Genomic DNA, 22,824 nt, shown 5'->3' with positions numbered 1-22,824 from the left:
TACACGTGATATTTGGCCTCAAACATACCATCACATTCACACCAGTATAGAATTTGTTTCCTCTTTAGAGAGAGAGATACTTTCACCAGCCTTTACTTGGGTAACTAGTTGGGAGTCACGAGTACAAATGTATACAATTTAAGGTGCATCACGCTGTACATAACACATCCTACTCGTGTGTTTCGGACTAGTTTCAACCACTTAAAATTATTTGATTTAATAACTTCAGTTGCGAAACTATCATACCAATATTATTCTAATTGTCACTAAAATTTTCAAGCATTTGCATGCATTATGTATACTACAAATAAAACAACTAGAATTAGTTTACCTCTAGACATAACTTCATGATCATACTACTACCTAGCTAGTCCCCAAATAAGTGTCCTATTTGCAAAGAATTTTATTCCCACATAAATGTCTTATTTCACAATTTCATGGTAGATTGAAGTCAAATTTCTCAATCAACCTTTATCATCAATGCAAATTCTCTTTACTTGTTCGATGATCCATGCAATAATTACAAGTATACATGTAAAATTCAGTTGATTATATAATTTGCGTATTATAAAGTTTTTGACAGCGTAGGCTGGCCTAGTCACACACAGGCAAGTCCTTGAATTAATTTGTGAGGTAAACTAGGAATTAGAGGGAAGAATGAGGTGATTAATTAATCAAGTAATGATTACATTAAGATTAGAGAGGTAAATTAAGATTTGATGACTCACCTAATTAAAACGTTCAAATCTGCCTCTTCTTGATGGCCTGCTTGTTATTGTGCATCCACACCTTGAAAACCTGGCGCTTTACGCCGGTTTCTTGGCAGAGCTGCTGCACTTGCTGCTCGTCTTGCTTCTGAATCCTCCACCCCAATTTCTCCGCCAATTCCTGCATCCGATCCTTCTGCTCCTGGCTGAATTTCGTCCGGAATCGTTTCTTCGACCCCGCTGCATGCCCCCCGCCGCCGCCCATGTTCAGATCCTCGCTTGAAGACTCATCGCCGAAGCTCATGATAGCAGGCGCCGCCGCGCCGAAGCCTCCCGCCGCCTGCGGAGTTTGGGTGTTCACCACTGGTGTCCGGAATTGGTACAGGTTGGAGGGCTGCGCCTCGCCGTCGACTTCTTTCCGGTGGAAATTGCGGTGGCAATCGCAGGCGGCGCATCGCAGACCCTCGGCCGTGCCTTGCTCTCCGTTGGGCATGAACTCTCCGCATCCGTCGACGACATGACCGCCCATGCTGGCGGCGTGATTTTTCAGGCATTCTCTATATCTAATAACACAATTGTTTGGCGGCGACGGCGGAGTCCTTGAATTTGACGGCCCCTCAGCTGTGGGGGTGGATGGATCTGGATCTGGGGAGGGGTCTTTCAGCCGCTGCCGGTGATCTAGGGTTTGGGTAGGGCTGAAAATGGCGCTCCCGCGGCGGGTAGGCGCCGTCGCATTTCCCCTCCTATCCGCCGGAGTCGAAACAATGGCGGCAAGCGGCAGCTTCACCGGAGATTCTGATTCCGGATTCAGGCCGATATCTCTCTCTTGACCTCTGCGTTCCATCAAATCCTAGCTACCTAAAAACATGAAACACCACAATATGAATATGAGCAAACACAAACACAATCTAGCTATGTGTTCAATTGATTCCTTGAATTTTTGCCTCTAATTTGGATTTAACTTGAGCTAATGTGAGGACAAGATGCTAATCAAATCAGTAATCCAAGAGCTTTTGCCTTTTGTTTTATGTTGAATTGGACCTTTTAGTGGTAAGCCCACCACCCATTTTGGCCAATATTTCTCAAAACCCTATTCCCAATAAGCAAGCAGGAGGTGCTACACATTTTGACCTCATTCCAAGAAAATCTAAGGAGCAATAATAAATCAAAGAATCTAGAGACTAAATTTCGGACATAAAACTTAAATGGGCCCCCAACCCCACCACCCTAGCTAAGATGCAATTAAAGTAACCAAACCCTGAGATAAAACGACAGTGCACCACCGTCAGCAATAACAAATCCAGTTTCAGGCAACTAATTTTAGAGAGAGAGAGAGAGATGGCTAAGAAGTGTGAAAGAAAACGAGGAAGTTTGTGTGTCCCCCAAAAGCCATCCAAAGATTCCAAGTAAATAAAATAAATGGTGTGTAAGTTAGGGATGAGTGGGGCGAAATTGGTTTGAGATACAGACACAGAGAGGCTTACTCTACAAAACCACCGACAAGAGTATATTGCTTCTCTTTAACACTGATCCATTGCCTCATTCATTCCCACAGAGAGAGAGAGAGATGACTTATTGTTGCTCTCCAGTTGTGCAGCAACCGACTCCTTTGCTGCATAATCTTGATTTGGAAAGCATCGTAGATATAATTGCGAGGGCTCTTAAAGCAATTCGAGATGATCATATCCCATTGATCGACATAAGATTTCTATTATTTAGAGAGAGAGAGAGAGAGAGAGAGAGAGTTTTGTGCGTTTGTTGAGGATGTAATGGGGAGTGAAAATGATGGTCCACAGCACAGCATTTTGGTCAAGTTAATGTGTCAGATTCTCACTTCTCTCTTTCTCTCAAGCAATTAGTGCGTTTGGAAGCAATTTAAATAATGGACTATTCACAACTTTTTTCTATAAAACAATATTTTTAATTTTAAATAGCTCAAAAAGTTTCATCATGAAAATTAAGTGTCCGACCAATAAAATTATGTGTCCGCTCGGGCGGACACATGATCTAGCACGACTTGAATGATAGCTGTCAAATCGTTGACTTTTATGACTGATAACTGTTAAATCGGTTAAGACTTTCACAGAAAATCAAACAAACTCATCAAATCAAATGGTATTTAAAGAATATGGCATAGAATGCTTATGTTTATAAAAGATGACATTTTTACTATAGAACTTAAGGAATATGGCATTTTAAATTTTCACTCGAATATTAAATTTAAGACAAATACTCCCTTCGTCTTATTAATAACGTCTCATTACTTTTGAATACGTAAATTAAAAAAAAAAATTGTAGTTAATATTTAAAGTGAATTCGTGAAAAATATTTAAAAATTATTTTAAATGAGTTGGTGTATAAAGTAAGTTGGATCCACCATTAATAATATTTTGAATAAATTAATTTTTTTTATGAAAAAATGAATATAAGACATTACTAGTGGGACGAAGAGAGTAATTGGTTATAGTGTGGGGCCGACCCTACAACGGTTAAACCCCTTAATAATTTCCTAAATTCCTTAATCAATTTCGTATTCCTAAGAGTTAATTGTTCTTTAATTGGGTTTAAATAGCTCTTAATTAGAATTTAATAATTTATAATTAGGTTTAATAATTCACAATGAGAGTTTAGTAAATTATAATTTAAATTTAGCAATCCACATTTAAATGTTTAATTAATTTAATTAGAATTTAATTAATTGAAGCATATGCAACCTCTTAATTTTTTTGTGTAGAACATAATTTTTTTTATCCGACTAATACAAGTTGCGTGCAATGCACGAAAAATATTATGTGTGTTATAGATTTATCACTTTATTAATAAATACAAAGAACTTTTCAAATTTATTACATTTATTAAGTAATAATAAAATGCTAAAATTTTAGAAATATACATGCATTGTATGTATATTTTTTTGGAACTTGTATTTAAATATTGGCAAACTTCCTCGTCAAGGAGAACTATGCGGTTGGATCAATCGATCAATCGGACAAAATATCAAATTTTGTTATTAAAAGTGTCAGTTGCATATATTAAATTTATCATTTATTATACAAAGTATCATTTACCTTTATAAAATATCATTTGCATTTTAAAAATTTAAAGTATCATGTGGAAACATTAATTTGTAAAGATAAATTTATGTATTTAATTTAGTAAATACAAATTGATTGCTTGCAACTTCAACTTGTATTTGCATATTGTAATTTCTACCGGATCCTTTTATTATTGTCTTCAAGTTGATAATTGAATGGACTTTGAGTAGTCCTTGAGATTTATTGAAATATGCCTTTGTGATATTCTCAAAATTTATAAGGTTGATGTGGAAGGCATTTGTTTTGTTATCGTATCGAACGTTGGACTTCACTTGATATTTTATCTTGTGTTTGTTTTACTGCATTTAATTATTATTCGTTTAGCTATATATTTAGTTTGGATATTAGTTAAGTGTTTGTGTTAGATTATTCCTTGTGTTTTCACTAATTCAGTCCATATAGATATGATACTCAACTTATTACTTGTCGTCAACTGCACCGTTTAGTTTCAAGTTATATTGATACTATTTTAGTAATCAAGTTCAACATCTGAATATAGGCTAGAATGGCTCAAAATGGATAACAAATATGATTTTTTCAATCAAGGGTTAGTGTTAATTTGGATAAAGATGGCCTAAGATCATCCCCAAATTATAAGCACAATATCAACCTCGTATAGAAACCATGGTAGATTCTAAAAAATCATTGCATGTATAACAACACTCAAAAGAAAGAATGATTATGTCTCGTATTCTAACAGGTTTATTCAATGTCCAAAAAGTCGAGATCAAAACTACACTAAATCCATTCAAATCAGCTCCAAATCATACTCAATCATAAAAAAATTTCAACACTTCAATTTTTCAAAGATATCATCATAGATGTTTCACAAGAATTCATGGCAACAAGTACAACTCCTCTACACCCCTAGAAGTCTCAATTTCAACAATTCACATACCAAATTAAAAAGAAAAAAAAAAACTACAAATTAAGCTAAAACAAAACATAAAAATAAATGAAAAATAAAAGTGATACGCATAACAAATCTTATAACCCAAACTTATTACAGAGCATAAAGCTCCAAAATATATTTGGAGGGCAAAATACATATAAGTTAGGCGTGTTATTACTCACATATGCAGTGGAGAAGTACGTACGTGTGGTTGCCATTTTTAATCAAATTTCATTGCTTAATCCGCTGCAAACCTATGGGGGTTTGAAAATCTATGTATAATGGCTTGAAATTCATGGTCATAAAAATTGATCTATATCTATATGAAATTATTAAAATTAATTTCCTTTTTCTTTTTGATAAAATTTGAGCGCCTACAATTATATTTTAACTAATTTTGAAACTAATTAATATTTTTGTCTGGTTTTAACTAATTTTGTCTCGTGTTGATTTGTAGTACTAATATTATCGTTTCTATCAAAAAGTTCGCCTACATGCGTTGGGCTTTGAAGTCTTTCTTCTTTTTACACTTGACACTATCGCTCTCTGAATTTCCCCCCAAACATATATCAAATTGACAAAATGAAAGCAACGACTTCTCAAAAATAAAGAATATAAAAAGAAAAAACTTCTCGAAATTTAATAAACAAAAACCACAACATAATTCCCCTCTATTTTGTATACATAACGAACTTTTCCTTGTATAAATTTTCCTTTTCCGCCTGTTTTTTATTTTACAGCTTTTTATGATTATTGGAATGAATATTTTTTTCTTTGAGGTAAGATAACAGTTATGTCACTTCAACTCAACATGTGCAAAATGAAAAATTCGACTTTTAAATCATACTTAATGTGTTTCAGGCTTTTTGTTCGGCTACTCTTATGGCTCACCATTCCACGCTAACCTTCCGTCTAAGCCCACGTTTGGTTGAGTGTTTTTAGATGTTGGAAAGAGAATTAATTAATTGAATCCATTAATACTCATTGTTTGGTTTGGGTAATGAGTTAACCATTACCTCAAATAAGGTAACTCAATCACCCAATTTGTTACCCCTCAAAATAGAGAGGAAACAAAAGAAAGACAATATCTTACTAATGATATATTTTCATTGTTAAACAAAACACTCAATAAAAGTAATGGTTATTATTACCATTCCACTCCTCTATTTAATTCTATTCTCTTTCTATTCATCTACTTAAACCAAACGAGCATTAATTGTATATGGACCTGGGAATTTTCCAACTTAATTGGTTAATTAATTTTAAAAAATTTAAGGACATGTGTTTTCTTTTATTGTAAATTTATCATGAAAAAATATTGAATAAAAGAATTATTTTTAAATTTCTTATTTATTATTCCTCATCTAATATTATTACACTAAATTTATGATCGAAGAAAATACACCCTAATTTGAATCAATTAATGAAAGTTTTTCCCCTCCAAAGAAAAGTAGTGCGCGCGGCAGCAGGCTTCGATCGAACCACAATTTATTCGAATCATTTGGTAAATTCCTATTTAGACCCATCGAGCAATACTTTAATTAATGGTATTTCATCACATGCTTTACTTTTAGATTCTTAACTTATATTTTAAAAAACCATAACTATTTTTTAAAACATAATAACACTAACAATAGAATAACCGGTTTTGCATTGTTTTGTGTCTCCACCTTTTAATGTTTTCTCATAAAATATTTTTAATATTTATTTTCTTAAAAAATTCCGAACTTTTAGTGTTTATTATAAAATATCTCGATATGCAAAATTCGGTAAGAGAAAGATGATTCATCTTAATAGGTGGATTTTTTTTTTCACCTCACCATACGAAACAATATTGTTTTGTATGTATGTGTGTATATATGTGTGTATATATATATACTTATTAATACACTAATTCCACCATATATACAACTAAAAATTCATTTTAATATCTTAAAAAAAAATCATTTTAATAATAATTAAAAAAAATGAATTTTAGGAACCCTAAATCATCGCTCTTCTTGTTGTCACAAAAATTCCCAACACTGCTTCCCCACGAAAATCCCTTGGTGAGGAGCAATATATGCAGAGTAGGGAGAGAGTACAAATCAGAGGAATCACTCTCATCAGAGGAGTCGTATGGGTCAGAAGAACCATTGTTACCAGAAGGATTTCATCCATCAGAGGAATGACTCTAGTCAGAGGAGTCACCCGCATCAGAGAAGTCATTCTCGACAGAGGAGCCCTCTTCTCCAGAGGAGTCATCCGCGCCGGAAAAGTCACCATTGCCAGAAGAGACGCCTTTACCAGAGACGACGCGTTTACCAGAGGAGTCCTTCATGTCAGAGATGTCAACATCACCAGAGAAGACGCCTTTACCAGAGACGACGCGTTTACCAGAGGAGTCCTTCATGTCAGAGATGTCAACATCACCAGAGAAGACGCCTTCGCCAGAGAAGACATTTCCATCAAAGAAGTCAATAAACGCGCGGGAAGGTCTCCCGCGTATTATCGGAATTACCATTGTACCCTTCCATCACGCAAGACGCATGCACCGAAGATGTTTTTACTATTTTACCCCTCCGTTTGTAAATCTATAAATAGGGCCCGAGCTCATGTATTATAGGGGACGCTATCTCATATTTTCGAATACTACAGTTGTTTTCTCTCTTGAGCAAGGTTCCCGATCAGCTATTTTTACTCTTTCCAGCCTTCTCGACTAGGTAGAATTTTACGTTTCCTTTTATAGATTTAGGTGTTGGTTCCGTAAACACCAACTGGCGCCGTCTGTGGGAAAGCTACTGAATTAAGACGTGAGATTACGGTCGCCGGCGTACGCAGATCTGTGAATTCAATCGGATTTGCGGGCGTTGGCACCGGTTGGTCCGAATAATCTGGATTTCCAACTATGTTTAATCGTTTAATGGCGTTTTCTGGTTTAATATGTGGTTAATTTGCTGAGCTCTGCGTTGATGTGTGTTTTGGGTGCATGGGGAAAGGTGGCGACGGGCGTAAAACATGAATTAGGGGAAATTTACGTTTATTTACCGTTTGTTTGGTGTAATTATCTGCGAATAAGGGGTTCTCTTGTAGAATTGAGATTTTACTCACCGATCTAATGTTTTGCATGAGGAAATTGTATTTGGGTGCTCTGTTCCGATTATGTTCGACGTTTCCTTACGGATCCCCGATATTTTGGGTTTATGGTGCTTGTATATGGTTGTTTTGCGTGTTAATGCGATAATTGTGGGTGATCTTCGTGTTTTATCCTGTTTTCGGTGAAACGTGTGATTATTACTGTTAATTCAGGGGTTTGCGTCGATAATACGCCGATTAGTACTTTGCTTCTGTTGTGCTCGGGTTCGCGTTGCTAATCCGTGAGTATTCTTTGTTTGCGATTGATAATTACCGTTACTTCCTATGTTTTGGTGACTAATCCTCGATTTGTATCGATTGGATCGGAGTTGATGCTCTGTTTTTGTTATATTGGTTATGTGCCGAGGGTTTATAGACGTTTTTCGTTTAAGGGAGGGGGTTTATGGGTGTTTTCCATGATTTTCGTGGTTGATCTTCGATTTCGATGATTGAATTGGGAAGCAATGCTCTGATCCTGATATATTGGGGTTTTTTGCTGCGGATCTATGGGTTTTCGTGGTTAATCGTCGATGTCAAGAGTATTTATTGTCGTTGATGCAAGAGTTTTACCTCAATAATATGATAATTAACACTTGGTCTTTGTTTTGGTGAAATCCATATTATTGTTTTGTGAATGATCTTCACTTATGGGAAACGATTATTCATGATTCTCCATGTTTTCCTTGACTAATCTTCGTATTATTAGCTTGACCTCTTACATAATGCATTTTCTTATCATGTTTAATGCAATCGTGCTAACATATCTTTTGGTGGTAGCTCTGCTTGTGTTTATCTCTGGTATTTTGCGTCTGTGGAAGTTTTATTGAGGGCTCTGTTTTCTCAATCTATACTCTGGGTTTATTTCCCCGAGTGTAGAATTACTTGGAAGGGAATTTTTTAACGGTCTCTGCACCGGAAGCCGGGATTTCTTATTGGATTTCTTACATTGGGACTCCAATCGGTAATAAGGGGTTTATTCTTTCGTCGTTAGAATGGTTTCTCACTTTGTTTATGTGTAGGTACCATGGGATCATCAGATGCTCACCGCAACCTAGAAAGGGAGTTCGACTCCGCTGCTCTCACCACTGAGATGCCACCTTCACTGTTCCCGGGCCTACAGAGCAATGCTACCTTCACTGCCCCACCAGGGTTTCAGGCTATCCCCGCCACTCCGTTGACAGGGTTGAATGCAAGTCTCCAGAGATCTGCTCTGGTGACTCCAGGATCTGACATGCCATGCTTAACTCCCGCGTCGGGAGCGGGACAGATCACGTTTGGGTCAATGGAACAGATGATGGCGCTGCTTCACTACTCCGCTGTGCGGCAGGCACTGGGAACTCCCATGTTGTCCGCTATTCCCACTGTAGCTCCACTGGTGGGAACGGCTACTTTGCAGGGCACTGAGGCCCCACCTCCCGCTGCTCAGGAGGTAAACGCTTTAGCAATCAACAAACAAGCTGCGATGCCTCTGGAAATGCAAGGGGACCCTGCTGACAGGGAAGTGGAAAGAAGACCAGAGGGGAGCCGGGTCAGACTCAACAGTGTCGTGAGAAAGGAGAGGGTTGACGAGTCTGATAGTCAATCCGTCTCTCTGGTGTTCGAGGAAGAGAGACCGAGGGAGAAAGCTCGGCTAAAAAACCAAGTGTCTCAGCTGAAACATCAACTCCAGGATCTGGAGGAGTCACTGAGGGAGAAATCCCGAAGGGAGGACAGGGAACAGAGGTCAGGAAAATCGCACCGGGTGGAGAAGTCCCATCGATCGGAAAAATCGCGCTACACAGAGAGGTCAGAGGAAAGAGAGCCGGAGTGTTCCTCTGGCAGACATGAATATAGAGTCCACAAGCGCCACGCTCATGAAGTACCCAGGGACAGAAGGGAACAGGGGAGGCATAAGGGGGACAAGAGAGCTAAGACATCGAGGTTCCACCCGATCCACAACCGCAGTCCTTTCTCGGACGATATTTTGGCAGATGCCTTACCTAGAAGCTACAAGCCCATCTCACTGGATTACGATGGCACTACCGATCCGGAAGTACACCTCAATCGGTTTGAAGGGTTGGTTACGTTGCACATGTACACGGAGGGCATCAAGTGCCGGATCTTCTCCACTACCCTTACTGGACCAGCTCAGTTATGGTTTGGGACGCTGCCCCCAAATTCCATTCACTCTTTCGAAGAATTACAGACTCGTTTTTTGCGTCAGTTCGCGAGTTCACGAAGGGTAGGGAAGTCAGCCCTTTCGCTGATGGATATTAAGCAGGAGCAGGGAGAAACGCTTCGGGAGTACACAGCAAGATTTAACCTTGCCGCTCTGGAGGTGCCAGAGGCAGAATCGCAAATTAAAAACTGCGCCTATGTCAGAGGACTCAGGCCAGGGATCTTTTTTGACGAATTACAAATTCGACCAGCAAGGGATTTTGATGACATCATGGCAAGGCTGCCGGGTTATCTACAGTTGGAGGACGCCAAAATGGCGAGGAAGGTGGAAAATGAGAAACACAGAGTCAAGAAAGCTGAGGAAGCGCCCGAACGACAAAGACAGCAAGATAGGGCCCCATTCAGAGGGTTGCCTCCTAGGGTACTCCCACCCCAGGGGGGAATGTCATCTAATCAACAGCGCACAGTGAATGAAGTAACGCGGTTTACCGAATACACGCCCTTGATTAAACCACAAGAAGAAATTTTTCATCTGATAAAGGATCAGCCGTTCTTTAGGGCACCGGGGACCTACCGGACTGGGCCGCCGCAGGAAGGGCCTAACAATAAGTTGTGTGAATATCACAATTCCTTCGGGCATTACACGAAATATTGTGGACACCTTAAGCACCAATTGGAGTTATTGGTGCGCCAGGGATGTCTCGACCACTTCATTGACAGGGGAAATGAAGGTCAGAGGAGGACTGATCAGAGGGATCAGCGGGATCAGAGAGATCAGCGAGATCAGAGGGATCAAAGAAATAACCGGGATCAGCGACGAGAGCAGGGGAACAACAACAGAGATCGCAGGTTCGATGATAACCAGGATAATCGCAGAGAAGGGGCAGACAGACAAAATCTTCCTCCCCCCCGTACAGAAGGGAAGTTCACATGATTTGTGGGGAAAACGGGATGCCCACATCAAATAGGGCTAAAAAGCAAGTCGTCAGAGCAGTCAAAGCAGGGTATTATCCTAAAAGGGTTATGGAAGTCACCAGCGCGGCAGAGGAGCCGGCAATCACTTTTGGAGCAGAGGATATACACACATTAATGTATCCGCATGATGATGCGCTGGTCATCACGGCGGACATTGCCGGCTGCATTATTCACCGTATTTTCGTGGATTCGGGCAGCGCTGTAAACATCTTGTACAAGGAATGTCTCCAAAATATGGGAATTAACGCTCATATTGAGCCGACAAATGCTCCTCTGTTTGGGTTTGGAGGAGAAATGGTCATGCCCCTAGGGTATGTAGAGCTGCCGTTGATCCTTGGCAGTACAGTGGCAGGCAACAAAACAAGGATGGTACGTTTCTTAGTGGTGGATATGCCTAAACCCTCGTACAATGTCATACTCGGCCGGCCCGCCTTGACGGCGTTCAAGGCGGTTATCTCTTTGTTTCACCTAAAAATGAAGTTTCCAATCGAGGGTGGAAGAGTGGGAGAAGTTTGTGGCGATCAGACGACATCAAAAGCATGCCACGTGCAAATGCTCACACAGTCAGCAGGGCAGAAAAGGAAAAGATGGACAGAGGGGTCGAACGCCCGGAAGAGGGGGAAAGTGGGCGAGGTGCATGCCCCAGCAGAGGAGCGCCAAGAGTTGGCGGATTTATTAAAAGACAGAGACTCCACAGAGAAAACCGCGCTGGTGTCCACTAGCGATGTTTGCAATATGATAGAGTTATTTCCAGGGAAAGAGGGTTTCCAGACTAAGATTGGATCGGCCATGAGTGATCAAGTCAGAGACGAGCTCATTGGTTGTCTCCGGCGAAATGCGGATGTGTTTGCTTTCAGCACCGCAGATTTGAAGGGAATCGATAGAGGGTTAGCGGAACATTGCCTCAACGTGGATCCTAAGGTCAAGCCGGTAAAGCAACGGACAAGGAATTTTGGGGCTGAAAAGGACGCTGCCATCAGAGAGCAGGTCTATGAACTATTGAAAGCTGGGCATATTGTGGAAGTGCAATACCCAGAGTGGATTTCAAACGCAGTGATGGTACCCAAGAAAACAAACACCTGGAGGATGTGTGTAGACTTCCGCGATTTAAACGCTGCTTGTCCGAAGGACCACTATCCTCTGCCGAGGATTGACCAATTGGTGGACTCCACTTCAGGATGTGCCTTATTATCCATGATGGATGCGTACCAAGGGTATCATCAGGTAAAGATGAACAGGGGAGACATCGCCAAAACGGCCTTTGCCGTCTGTTGTGGCGTATATGGGTGGAAGAGTATGCCGTTCGGTCTGAAGAATGCAGGAGCCACATATCAGCGGATGATGGAGAAAATTTTCAAAAAATAGCTTGCTAAGAATATCTCAGTATACGTAGACGATATGCTCGTACGGAGTAACAGGGCAGAGGACCATGTGTCGGATCTGGAAGAAATCTTCACAGTAGTCAGAGATCACAGACTCATGTTAAACCCAGCCAAGTGCACTTTTGGGGTCACCACAGGGAAATTCTTGGGGTATAAAGTCACGCCAGCAGGGATTGAGGTCAACGCCGACAAGGTCAAAGCTATTTTAGAAATGACACCGCCCAGAGGAATCAAGGAGGTGCAGACTCTGAATGGGCGTATCACTGCTTTGAGTAGGTTTATATCGCGATCGGCAGAGCGAAGCATGCCGTTTTTCAAAGTGTTGAGGAAGGGAACCAAGTTTCTATGGACAGAGGAATGCCGAGCGGCGTTTGAGGATCTTAAAGTATACCTAGCAAAGCTCCCAACTCTGACCAAGCCAGTTCCGGGAGAAACGTTGTATCTATACATAGCTATGGGGGAGGAGTCAATCAGCTCTGTGCTAATCAGAGAGGAGGGAAGTCATCAGAGACCCATCTATTTTGTCAGCAGAATTATTCAGGGCCCTGAGCTCAACTATACAGAGATCGAAAAGGCTGCTCTGGCGGTCATGATCACGGCAAGAAAGCTGAGGCCTTATTTCCATTCACATCGAGTGGTGGTACGCACGTCTTTACCTTTTAAACAAGTGTTGGGGCGCGCGGATTTGTCGGGGAGAATGGTTAAATGGGCTGTGGAACTAGGGGAATATGACGTAGAGTACGAGCCACGAACGGCGATCAAGGCGCAAGCACTGGCAGACTTCATACAAGAAACAACTCGTCGTCCCGTACCGGAGTTCTGGGTGGCTTGTGTGGATGGGTCGGTAACAAAAGAAGGGTGTGGAATTGGGGTTTATATTACTTCGCCGGGTTATGGGACATACCAGTTCGCCATCAAATTCACCTGTCGGTTATCTAACAATGAGGCGGAGTATGAGGCCGTGGTCAGAGGGGCTCATATCCTATCAGAGCTTAAAGCTGAGTGTGTCATTATAAAGACAGACTCCCAGTTGGTTGCACAACAATTCTCGGGAAGTTACAGTGTCAAGGATCAGAGGATGAAGGCGTACCATACCAAAATTAGCGAAATGAAAGAAAAATTCATGGAGTTTAAGCTCGAACAGATTTCTCGGGAGGAGAACACGAAGGCCGACCTACTGGCGCGCATGGCTAGCGCAGTAGAGCAAACTTGGAGCGACGAGATTATTTTACTCTGTGATACCAGAGAGATGGAAACTTCGCAGGTGTTCTCGGTAGAGATCAGAGATGATTGGCGGGCTCCGATTATACACTTTCTGAAGACAGGGGAACGTCTAAGCAGAGAATCCAACCAAAGGGCCCGCTATGAAAATTATTGCCTAATCAATGATCAACTCTTCAAAAGATCTTTTACTCAACCTCTGCTAAAATGTTTATCGCCAGAGGAAGCTAACTTTGCTCTGAAAGAGATTCATGCAGGTTGCTGCGGCGGGCACACCGGATTTCGAGACCTCGTACGCAAGATCATTCGGGCAGGTTTTTATTGGCCTCACATCAACCAGGAAGCCAGAGAGTTTGTCCGCAAATGTGAAGCTTGCCAGCGGCATGCCGGGAAAATCAACATACCAGGGGAGCCCATGGGTGTAATGTACGCTGCTTGTCCGTTTGATAAATGGGGCATTGATATAGTTGGGAAGCTGCCTACAGCACCTGGAGGGAAATGTTTTCTCATTGTGGCAGTGGACTATTTTTCCAAATGGGTCGAAGCTGAGGCCGTGAGCAAGATCGATGAAGTTACAGTGGAACGTTTTATCTGGAGGAATATCTGTTGCAGATTCGGAGTGCCGCGCATCATCGTGTCTGATAATGGGACTCAATTTACAGGGCAACGGGTTGCGGACTTCTGCGATCGAATGGATATCACACAGCGGTTTGTCTCGGTGGCTCATCCACAAGCAAATGGACAAGTAGAATTGGCTAATAGGACCATATGTGAGGGCATCAAGAAGAGGCTAAATCAGAGCAGAGGGAAGTGGGTGGAGGAGCTGGATACCGTTCTTTGGGCTTACCGAACTAGTCCAAAAACGGCGACAGGGGAGGCACCATTCACACTGGTGTATGGATCCAATGCGGTGATACCAGCAGAGGCACGACTAGAATCATACCGGATTACCACGTATGACACTGAGCACAATGAGGAGCTCCGCCGAGCAGAGCTGGACTTGGTGGAGGCACAGAGGGAGGAAGCCCGTGTCAGAACGGCCAAGTACAAGGGCATTATCAAAGCGGGATATGACAAACGGGTCAGAATGAGAAAATTGTCGAAGGGAGATTTGGTTCTCAAGCGAGCTGATGCATTAAAGGCGGTGGGTAAGTTCGAAGCCAATTGGGAAGGGCCATACATCGTCACAGAGGTTTTGGGAGGCGGTGCGTACATATTGTCGGATTCAGACGGCAGAGCTCTACCCAGACCATGGAATATAAACACACTCAAAAAGTTCTATGTATAACTGCTTCTTAGCAGGAGTAGTCACTTGTAGACCGGATACTGTTTTTCCCCACAGGGGTTTTAACGAGGTCCGGGGCCATAATATCAATAAAATAGATATGTGGTTCTAGGGAATTCCCTGGTGTTGTGTTTGTTTATTTCAATTCTTGTTTTCTTACATTACATATGCCACTTAACATGTTCGTGCAGAGCACTGCACATGTCACCAGAGGGGGGAGTAGGGTGTATACCCATAATCCTCAATTTTTCAATTCAAAATGCAAACTGCTTCTTAGCAGGACAAGGGAGAAACAAATACAAAAACTGCTTCTTAGCAGGTCAAAGGGAAAACAAGCATCAGGGATGGACGCCTCCTCTTCCATGATCCAACACTCCGAGTTCTTCTTCGTGGCTGGGACACGCTCACCTCTCAGATCTACTTCAACTCCACTTTGTGTCTACAGAATACCAAGAAAAACAACAAGTCAAAACGCCAAAAAGAAAGAATACAGAGGAGGAACAAACCAAAGGCCAGATCTGAGGAACCAACGCTCAGATCTGGAAACTCAACGCACAGATCTGGGAAATCAACGTCTAGATCTGAGAAGCCTGGTTATAAAACACTCAAGCAAGGGAACTCCACTCGTTACAACCACAAAGTTAGAGATCTACACCAGAAGCACAGGGGAAAAGGCGGAGCCCTCAGGGATGTGAGTGTTTAGAGGGGAAATTCCCTTACTTGAGTGCCTTACAACCGATCTAGGGAGGCAAAACATCAACAGATCCAGGGTTTGAAGGATCGGAAGAGGATATATATAGAGGCGATACTGGGCTTAAGAAATGGGCTAAGGGGTAATGGGCCCACATGAGCTTATGGGCCGGAGAAGGGAATAAGAAATAATTGGGCCAACATGTTCATAACAGAGTATTGCACATGTCACCAGAGGTGGGAGTAGGGTATATACCCGTAGGTCCCAATTTTTAAATTCAAAAATTGCTTCTCAGCAAGATTAGGGCAAACCAGAGGAATTACGCTCCACCAAAGCAGAGGGGCCATGCTCAACCAGAACAGAGGTTGCTGACAATCGTAAGCCGCGAAAGTTGGTTGTGCCGCCAGGGCCCTCCATGCTCCGCGCAGAGGTTGCTGACAATCGTAAGCCGCGAAAGTTGGTCGTGCCAGCCGGGCCTTCCATGCTCCGCGCAGAGATAGCACTTAATCGTAAGCCGCGAAAGTTGGTTGCACCCCCCGGGTTTTCCATGCTCCGCGCAGAGGTTGCTTTAACCGTAAGCCACGAAAGTTGGTCACACCCCCCGGGTTTTCCATGCTCCGTGCAGGGTGTTCCTGTCAATCGTAAGCCGCGAAATTTGGTCGTGCCAGCCGGGCCTTCCATGCTCCGCGCAGAGACAGCACTTAATCGTAAGCCGCGAAAGTTGGTTGCACCCCCCGGGTTTTCCATGCTCCGCGCAGAGGTTGCTTTAACCGTAAGCCACGAAAGTTGGTCACACCCCCCGGGTTTTCCATGCTCCGTGCAGGGTGTTCCTGTCAATCGTAAGCCGCGAAAGTTGGTTGTGCCGCCCGGGCCCTCCATGCTCCGCGCAGAGATAGCACTTAATCATAAGCCGCGAAAGTTGGTTGCACCCCCCGGGTTTTCCATGCTCCGCGCAGAGGTTGCTTTAACCGTAAGCCACGAAAGCTGGTCGCACCCCCCGGGTTTTCCACGCTCCGTGCAGGGTGTTCTTTCAATCGTAAGCCGCGAAAGTTGGTCGTGCCATCCGGGCCTTCCATGCTCCGCGCAGAGGTGGCACATAATCATAAGCCGCGAAAGTTGGTTACGCCCCCCGGGTCCTCCATGCTCCGTGCAGAGGTTGTCCTTAACCGTAAGTCACGAAAGCTGGTCGCACCCCCCGGGTTTTCCATGCTCCGTGCAGGGGGTTACTATTTAATCGTAAGCCGTGAAAGTTGGTCGTGCCAGCCGGGCCTTCCATGCTCCACGCAGAGGGTTACTATTTAATCGTAAGCCGTGAAAGTTGGTCGTGCCAGCCGGGCCTTCCATGCTCCACGCAGAGGGTTACTATTTAATCGTAAGCCGTGAAAGTTGGTCGTGCCAGCCGGGCCTTCCATGCTCCACGCAGAGGGTTACTATTTAATCGTAAGCCGTGAAAGTTGGTCGTGCCAGCCGGGCCTTCCATGCTCCACGCAGACGGTTACTATTTAATCGTAAGCCGTGAAAGTTGGTCGCGCCACCCGGGCCTTCCATGCTCCACGCAGAGGGTTACTATTTAATCGTAAGCCGTGAAAGTTGGTCGTGCCACCCGGGCCTTCCATGCTCCACGCAGAGGGTTACTATTTAATCGTAAGCCGCGAAAGTTGGTTGCACCCTCCGGGTCTTCCATGCTCCGCGCAGAGTGCTCAAGCTTGAATGGGAAGCAGCTTGGATGGGAAGCAGCGCGGATGGGAAGCAGCCTGGATGGGAAGCACGAAATCGCCAGCAAAGAAATCAACCAAATCCTCGTCAGAGGAGGCGGTGAAATTCTTTCCAGAGGAGTCAACCAAATCCTCATCAGAGGAAGCGGTGAAATCCTTTCCAGAAGAATCAACCAAATCCTCGTCAGAGGAGGCGGTGAAATTCTTTCCAGAGGAGTCAACCAAATCCTCATCAGAGGAAGCGGTGAAATCCTTTCCAGAAGAATCAACCAAATCCTCGTCAGAGGAGGCGGTGAAATTCTTTCCAGAGGAGTCAACCAAATCCTCATCAGAGGAAGCGGCGAAATCCTTTCCAGAAGAATCAACCAAATCCTCGTCAGAGGAGGCGGTGAAATTCTTTCCAGAGGAGTCAACCAAATCCTCGTCAGAGGAGGCGGTGAAATCCTTTTCAGAGGAGTCATCACCATCCTCAACAGAGGAATCACCACAATCCTCGACAGAGGAGTCATCACGATCCTCGCCAGAGGAGTCATCACAATCCTCGCTCGAGGAGTCATCACCATCCTCGACAGAGGAGTCATCACAATCCTCGCCAGAGGAGTCATCACCATCCTTGACAGAGGAGTCACCACAATCCTCGACAGAGGAGTCATCACGATCCTCGCCAGAGGAATCATCACAATCCTCACCAGAGGGGTCATCAAAATTCTCGCTAGAAGAGTCAACGGAATCCTCATAGCAGAAATTAAAGCAACTCCAAGGGAGGGGATCAGAGAAGCATCAACAGCAATCATAACAAGTCAACTCAAATCAACAGGGGAAAGACGGAAATATAAACCCCACCTCAACTAGCAGCGAAAACAATACAAATAACAGAGATAAAGGATGCAAGGATGGGAAAGAAATTTCATTAAAGCATGCTCAAGAAGCAAAGCTGTACATCAAAAACTGGCGGTAAGTGTTCAGTTGGTACAAATTAAAGAGTTACAAAATTTTCTTTTGATAAAGTCAGGGGAGAAAGGGGAAACATCAAGAGGGAGGAATAGGGGCAGCTTGGGCAACAGTAGAGGAGACGGGAGCAGAGGCAGAGGGAGCCCGGGAAGGAACACCACTTGCAGAAGCATGACCAGAAATGGTTTTCTCTGAGAACACGGGCAACAGGCCAGTTTCCTTCGCTTGGGGAAGACGAACTCCCAAATCCAACAACGTGGCAGCCTCCTGCACATACAGATCCTCATTCTGGTACAGGTTGAACAGCTGTTCCACCGCGGCAGAGGAAGAGGCAGAGTCGGTGAAGGCAGAAGCCGCTAAGTCAGAGGGCAGGGGAGGCTCCAGGCCGAACTGAGAAAATGTTCGAGAACTCTCGCCAGAGGGATCCCGCAACCGGTTCACAAAGCGCGCCAGGGTAGCAGAGAACACAGGCGCATATATGGGAGCAGAGGGTAGCAAGTCAGATCCAATCCCAAGAGAAAAATAGGGAATGGCTTTCTCTAGCACCGGGTACCACCACTCTGGCTTCTCTGGAGAATGCGCGGGGATCCCCATCCGCTTATTTATCTCCTCATCCTGGAGGTTATCCATCAGGGCTTTGAAATTCAAAGTGGCAAGTTGCTCTGGGGTGGCCCCCGCCATCTCCAATGCTTTGGAAGCTGTTTGCTCTATCACATAAGCAAAGAGGGGTCCAAAATCCTCCAAGTATTCGGGAGTCTTTTTGAAGGCCTCCAGAGTGCCTTCCAGCATCAACCCCAGGAAATGTTGACCCCGCGGAGATAAGAAATACTCCAGGCGTTGATCTCGAGCCCCCAGAACGAACGCGCGGTTCTGAGCTTCCACAAGTATCCTCTTCCAACCCTGCCTGGCTTCCCTGTAGTCTCTTTCATAACCAGCTTTGAACCTGGCTAAGCTTTCGTGGCTCTCCTTTGTGGCTCTCGACAATTCGGAGGCCAAGGACGCTCTCTCCACCTCCACCTGAGCTAATTTATCTTTCAAATCAGCGATCTCCGCTTCAGCTTTACTCAGACGCTCTACTACCCCGGCGACATCATCATCACGCTTGGCGATGTCCGCCTGTTCCTTCTCCCGTTCTTTCTCAGCCGTCTCGTAGTCATGGATGCATTTAACAGCCCCCCACATCCCCGACTCCACCTGCAAGAAGATAAAAGGGGTTCCGACAAAACCGTAAAAAGGTTAGTAATTTAAAAAATTCTTAATAAAGAGCATAAGATGCAGGATACCTGAAGAGCCAACCGGCAGAGCTGAGTAGCTAAAGCCGGTCGGGTCAGCTTCACCATTTTCTCTTGGTCCTTCGAGTGGACACGAGCTATCAAGGCGTCAATCAATTCCTGCCCCGATAAACTCGAAATCGGCCCAGGAACAAGATCCTCTGGTTCGTCAGTCGAGGGCACCACAGCTTTGCCCTTACCCTTTCCACCGGCAGAGGGGAGAACCTTGGAACCACCAGCGGACTTCTTCGCTGGCCCTTTGCCCTTATCCCCAGCAGGAGGGAGAATCTTCACACCACCAGCAGACCTCCTCGCTGGCTCTGAGGACTTGCCAGCCTTTTTTAGGCCTTCCTGTCTCTCCTTCTCACCCATAGAGATCAGGGAACCTCTCTTCCTCTTCTTCGTAAGATCGGCAAGGGTGGCATCGGGAGCCGAATCAGGTGAAGGAACCTCATCAGTAATATCCACGACTTGGATATCTTCTTCACGGGTGCCAGTGACATCACCAACGCTGGAGCGCCTACCCCTGTGAACAAGGGCCCCCACATCGACTTCCCCCGCATCAAAGGGGCGCGAGGCTTCCACATTCTCCTCTGGGATTTCAACCACAGAGGGAATGGGGATCAGTGCGGTCCCAGCAGGTTGCTCCGAGGGACTTGTTCCGGAAGCAGAACCACTTGGGCCATGTGCTCCGCTGCCAGCAAGAGAAGGGGTGGCAGGCAAATTGTCCCCACATTTCGATCTCCAAGACATATCTGCAAACCAAAATTTCACATCATTAAAAGCAGGGTAACAAAAGCTAATGTGTCTTCTAATGTATATTTTTTACCTATTGATCTCTCTGGATACAGGGGAAACAGACCATTATATGCCAGAGAGGAATTGTTCTCGGCCAGGTACCTACAGTCTAGAGGCTGGGCCTTATTCATAGCATTAAGGTGAGCTATAATACTCTGGTCACGAGTAGAAGGGACTTCGGAAGAGGCTGGTTTATAAGTAGTGCGACTTGTATGCCATTCCAGCTCCAAAGCACCATAATCCCGCCAGTTGCCAAAAAGGGTGCGCACATAACAATAATATTCCAGGAAGCCCTTATCCAAGGAATTCAGGGAGGAAAGAAAAGTAGTAGGATATTTAGGGTGAGAGGCAAAACTATACAGGGGACTGCCCTGCATGCGAAGAGTCTGGGTCTGACAAAATAGCTTGGCGGTGTCCCCAACACCGTTAGCCCGGCACAGAACATGGAAGGCATATAACCTCCTAATAGCAGAAGGAGCGACTTGAAAAAAGGGGATGTGAAAGTAATTACAAACGTCAACCAGCAAGGTAGGGGGAGGGAGCCTCAAACCAGCCTCTATCTGGGCTTTCCAAACAACTATCAACTTGTGATGGTGAAGTTTCTTGGGAGGCGTTGAAGCCTTAGAAAAGGCCTCGAACTTCAAACCTTCAGGACGCCTACATTTGTTTTTCAATTTTTCCACCTCCGCGACACTAAGGCGGGATGGAGGAACACTTTTGGGGGGTTGGCGGGGCTTTTTCCCTTTTTTCTTAGGTGGAGAAGGAGGGGGTGTAGTTTGAGATTCAGCAGAAACAGAAGGGGAGGGAAGATTTTCAAGATCTTGCCGCGACGGGGAGGAAGATGAAGGGTCTTGGGCAGAAGGAGAGGGCGAGCGAGGGGGTTGAGGGGCGGAGGTGCAGGCCATGATGGGAGATGCTAACCCTAGGGTTTCTAGCATGCTCAATCAGAGCACCAACAGTTATACCACTACACTACGATTAAATACAAAATTGCAGTGAAGAGGATACGCGAGTTACCTAGACCGGAGAAAGATGGACGGTAAAACCTGGAGCGGAAGGGTCGTGGGAGAATGCCGGAACAGTGAGGAAATCGCCGGAAAATGCAGAAAATTCGCTCGGAAAACTTGGAGAAGAAGAATAGTGAAAAAAGGGGAGTTCGAATCGGCTAAGTAAGATTGTACGCGGGTAACCACCAGCACGCGGGATGAACGGCACGTGGCATACGGATGAAATCAACGGATGAGAATTTCTACGGAAAGACGAAAGGACGCAAAGGTTAAAAAGCAACCTCGGGGTACGGGGAAAATACTGTATACTGGGCAGACATTTAATGCGGATGACGTCATCCACGCGGGCAAGTCCTCTGACTAGTTACACCCCTCCAGAGTGAACTAGCCAGACCAGGGGGCGGGAGTAATAAAAACGCCAGAGAACAATTTACAGGGCTTCTCTTTATTTTCTCATAATGTCAAAATGTCAAAATGCTTATGTCTTTATGAGTTACAGGGGTCAAGGAAAACAACAAAGTGTTTATGCTGATAACATACCACTGGTTGAACACGAAGAATACCCGGTTCAACCAGACTAGAGGGGGGAGTGGTTGGTGAGGAGCAATATATGCAGAGTAGGGAGAGAGTACAAATCAGAGGAATCACTCTCATCAGAGGAGTCGTATGGGTCAGAAGAACCATTGTTACCAGAAGGATTTCATCCATCAGAGGAATGACTCTAGTCAGAGGAGTCACCCGCATCAGAGAAGTCATTCTCGACAGAGGAGCCCTCTTCTCCAGAGGAGTCATCCGTGCCGGAAAAGTCACCATTGCCAGAAGAGACGCCTTTACCAGAGACGACGCGTTTACCAGAGGAGTCCTTCATGTCAGAGATGTCAACATCACCAGAGAAGACGCCTTTACCAGAGACGACGCGTTTACCAGAGGAGTCCTTCATGTCAGAGATGTCAACATCACCAGAGAAGACGCCTTCGCCAGAGAAGACATTTCCATCAAAGAAGTCAATAAACGCGCGGGAAGGTCTCCCGCGTATTATCGGAATTACCATTGTACCCTTCCATCACGCAAGACGCATGCACCGAAGATGTTTTTACTATTTTACCCCTCCGTTTGTAAATCTATAAATAGGGCCCGAGCTCATGTATTATAGGGGACGCTATCTCATATTTTCGAATACTACAATTGTTTTCTCTCTTGAGCAAGGTTCCCGATCAGCTATTTTTACTCTTTCCAGCCTTCTCGACTAGGTAGAATTTTACGTTTCCTTTTATAGATTTAGGTGTTGGTTCCGTAAACACCATCCCTAAAACCATCGTTCTCATCACTCTTTCCTAAAATCACCGATCTTCTCGTTGTGGATTAAGATGTCTAAAAGACTTTAATTAGCTTGCATACTTTACTCGAGGCAGTCATTTTGTTATTAGAAATTGTATCGTGAGATATTTTATGTGAAATGGTGAGTTAAATTTTTTTTAAAGAGAAAAAGAAAATTGAAAACACTTTATAAAAATTGCCAAAAGTTAAGAACACGACACTATATATTAACCCTAAATTAAAATT

General features: G+C 44.2%; 1 protein-coding gene across 5 annotated transcripts; it reads right to left on the bottom strand.

The window, feature by feature from the left end:
• Positions 1–645: 645 nt before the first annotated feature.
• Positions 646–2,563, bottom strand: LOC131003460 (zinc-finger homeodomain protein 2-like). 5 transcript variants are annotated; one of them, XM_057929930.1, is made up of 2 exons: positions 2,192–2,563; positions 646–1,565 (listed from the first exon to the last, which is right to left on the bottom strand). In XM_057929930.1, the coding sequence occupies exon 2, from the start codon at positions 1,549–1,551 to the stop codon at positions 742–744; it is 810 nt and encodes a 269-aa protein (XP_057785913.1). In that variant the 5' UTR covers positions 1,552–1,565; positions 2,192–2,563; the 3' UTR covers positions 646–741. The 5 variants fall into 5 exon arrangements, with proteins under 5 accessions (XP_057785913.1, XP_057785915.1, XP_057785916.1 ...); XM_057929932.1 differs by having other exon boundaries at positions 2,178–2,520; XM_057929933.1 differs by having other exon boundaries at positions 1,749–2,199.
• Positions 2,564–22,824: the final 20,261 nt, after the last annotated feature.

The sequence above is a fragment of the Salvia miltiorrhiza genome, unplaced genomic scaffold (assembly GCF_028751815.1).
Source record: "Salvia miltiorrhiza cultivar Shanhuang (shh) unplaced genomic scaffold, IMPLAD_Smil_shh original_scaffold_217, whole genome shotgun sequence".
In the NCBI taxonomy this organism is placed as follows: Eukaryota; Viridiplantae; Streptophyta; class Magnoliopsida; order Lamiales; family Lamiaceae; genus Salvia; species Salvia miltiorrhiza.
Note: the sequence above shows the minus strand (reverse complement) of the source record. Positions and strands in the feature narration are given on the sequence as shown.

Excerpts from the sequence above, each read along its gene's own strand:
- LOC131003460 (XM_057929930.1), bottom strand. The coding sequence starts at position 1,551 with ATGGAACGCAGAGGTCAAGAGAGAGATATCGGCCTGAATCCGGAATCA.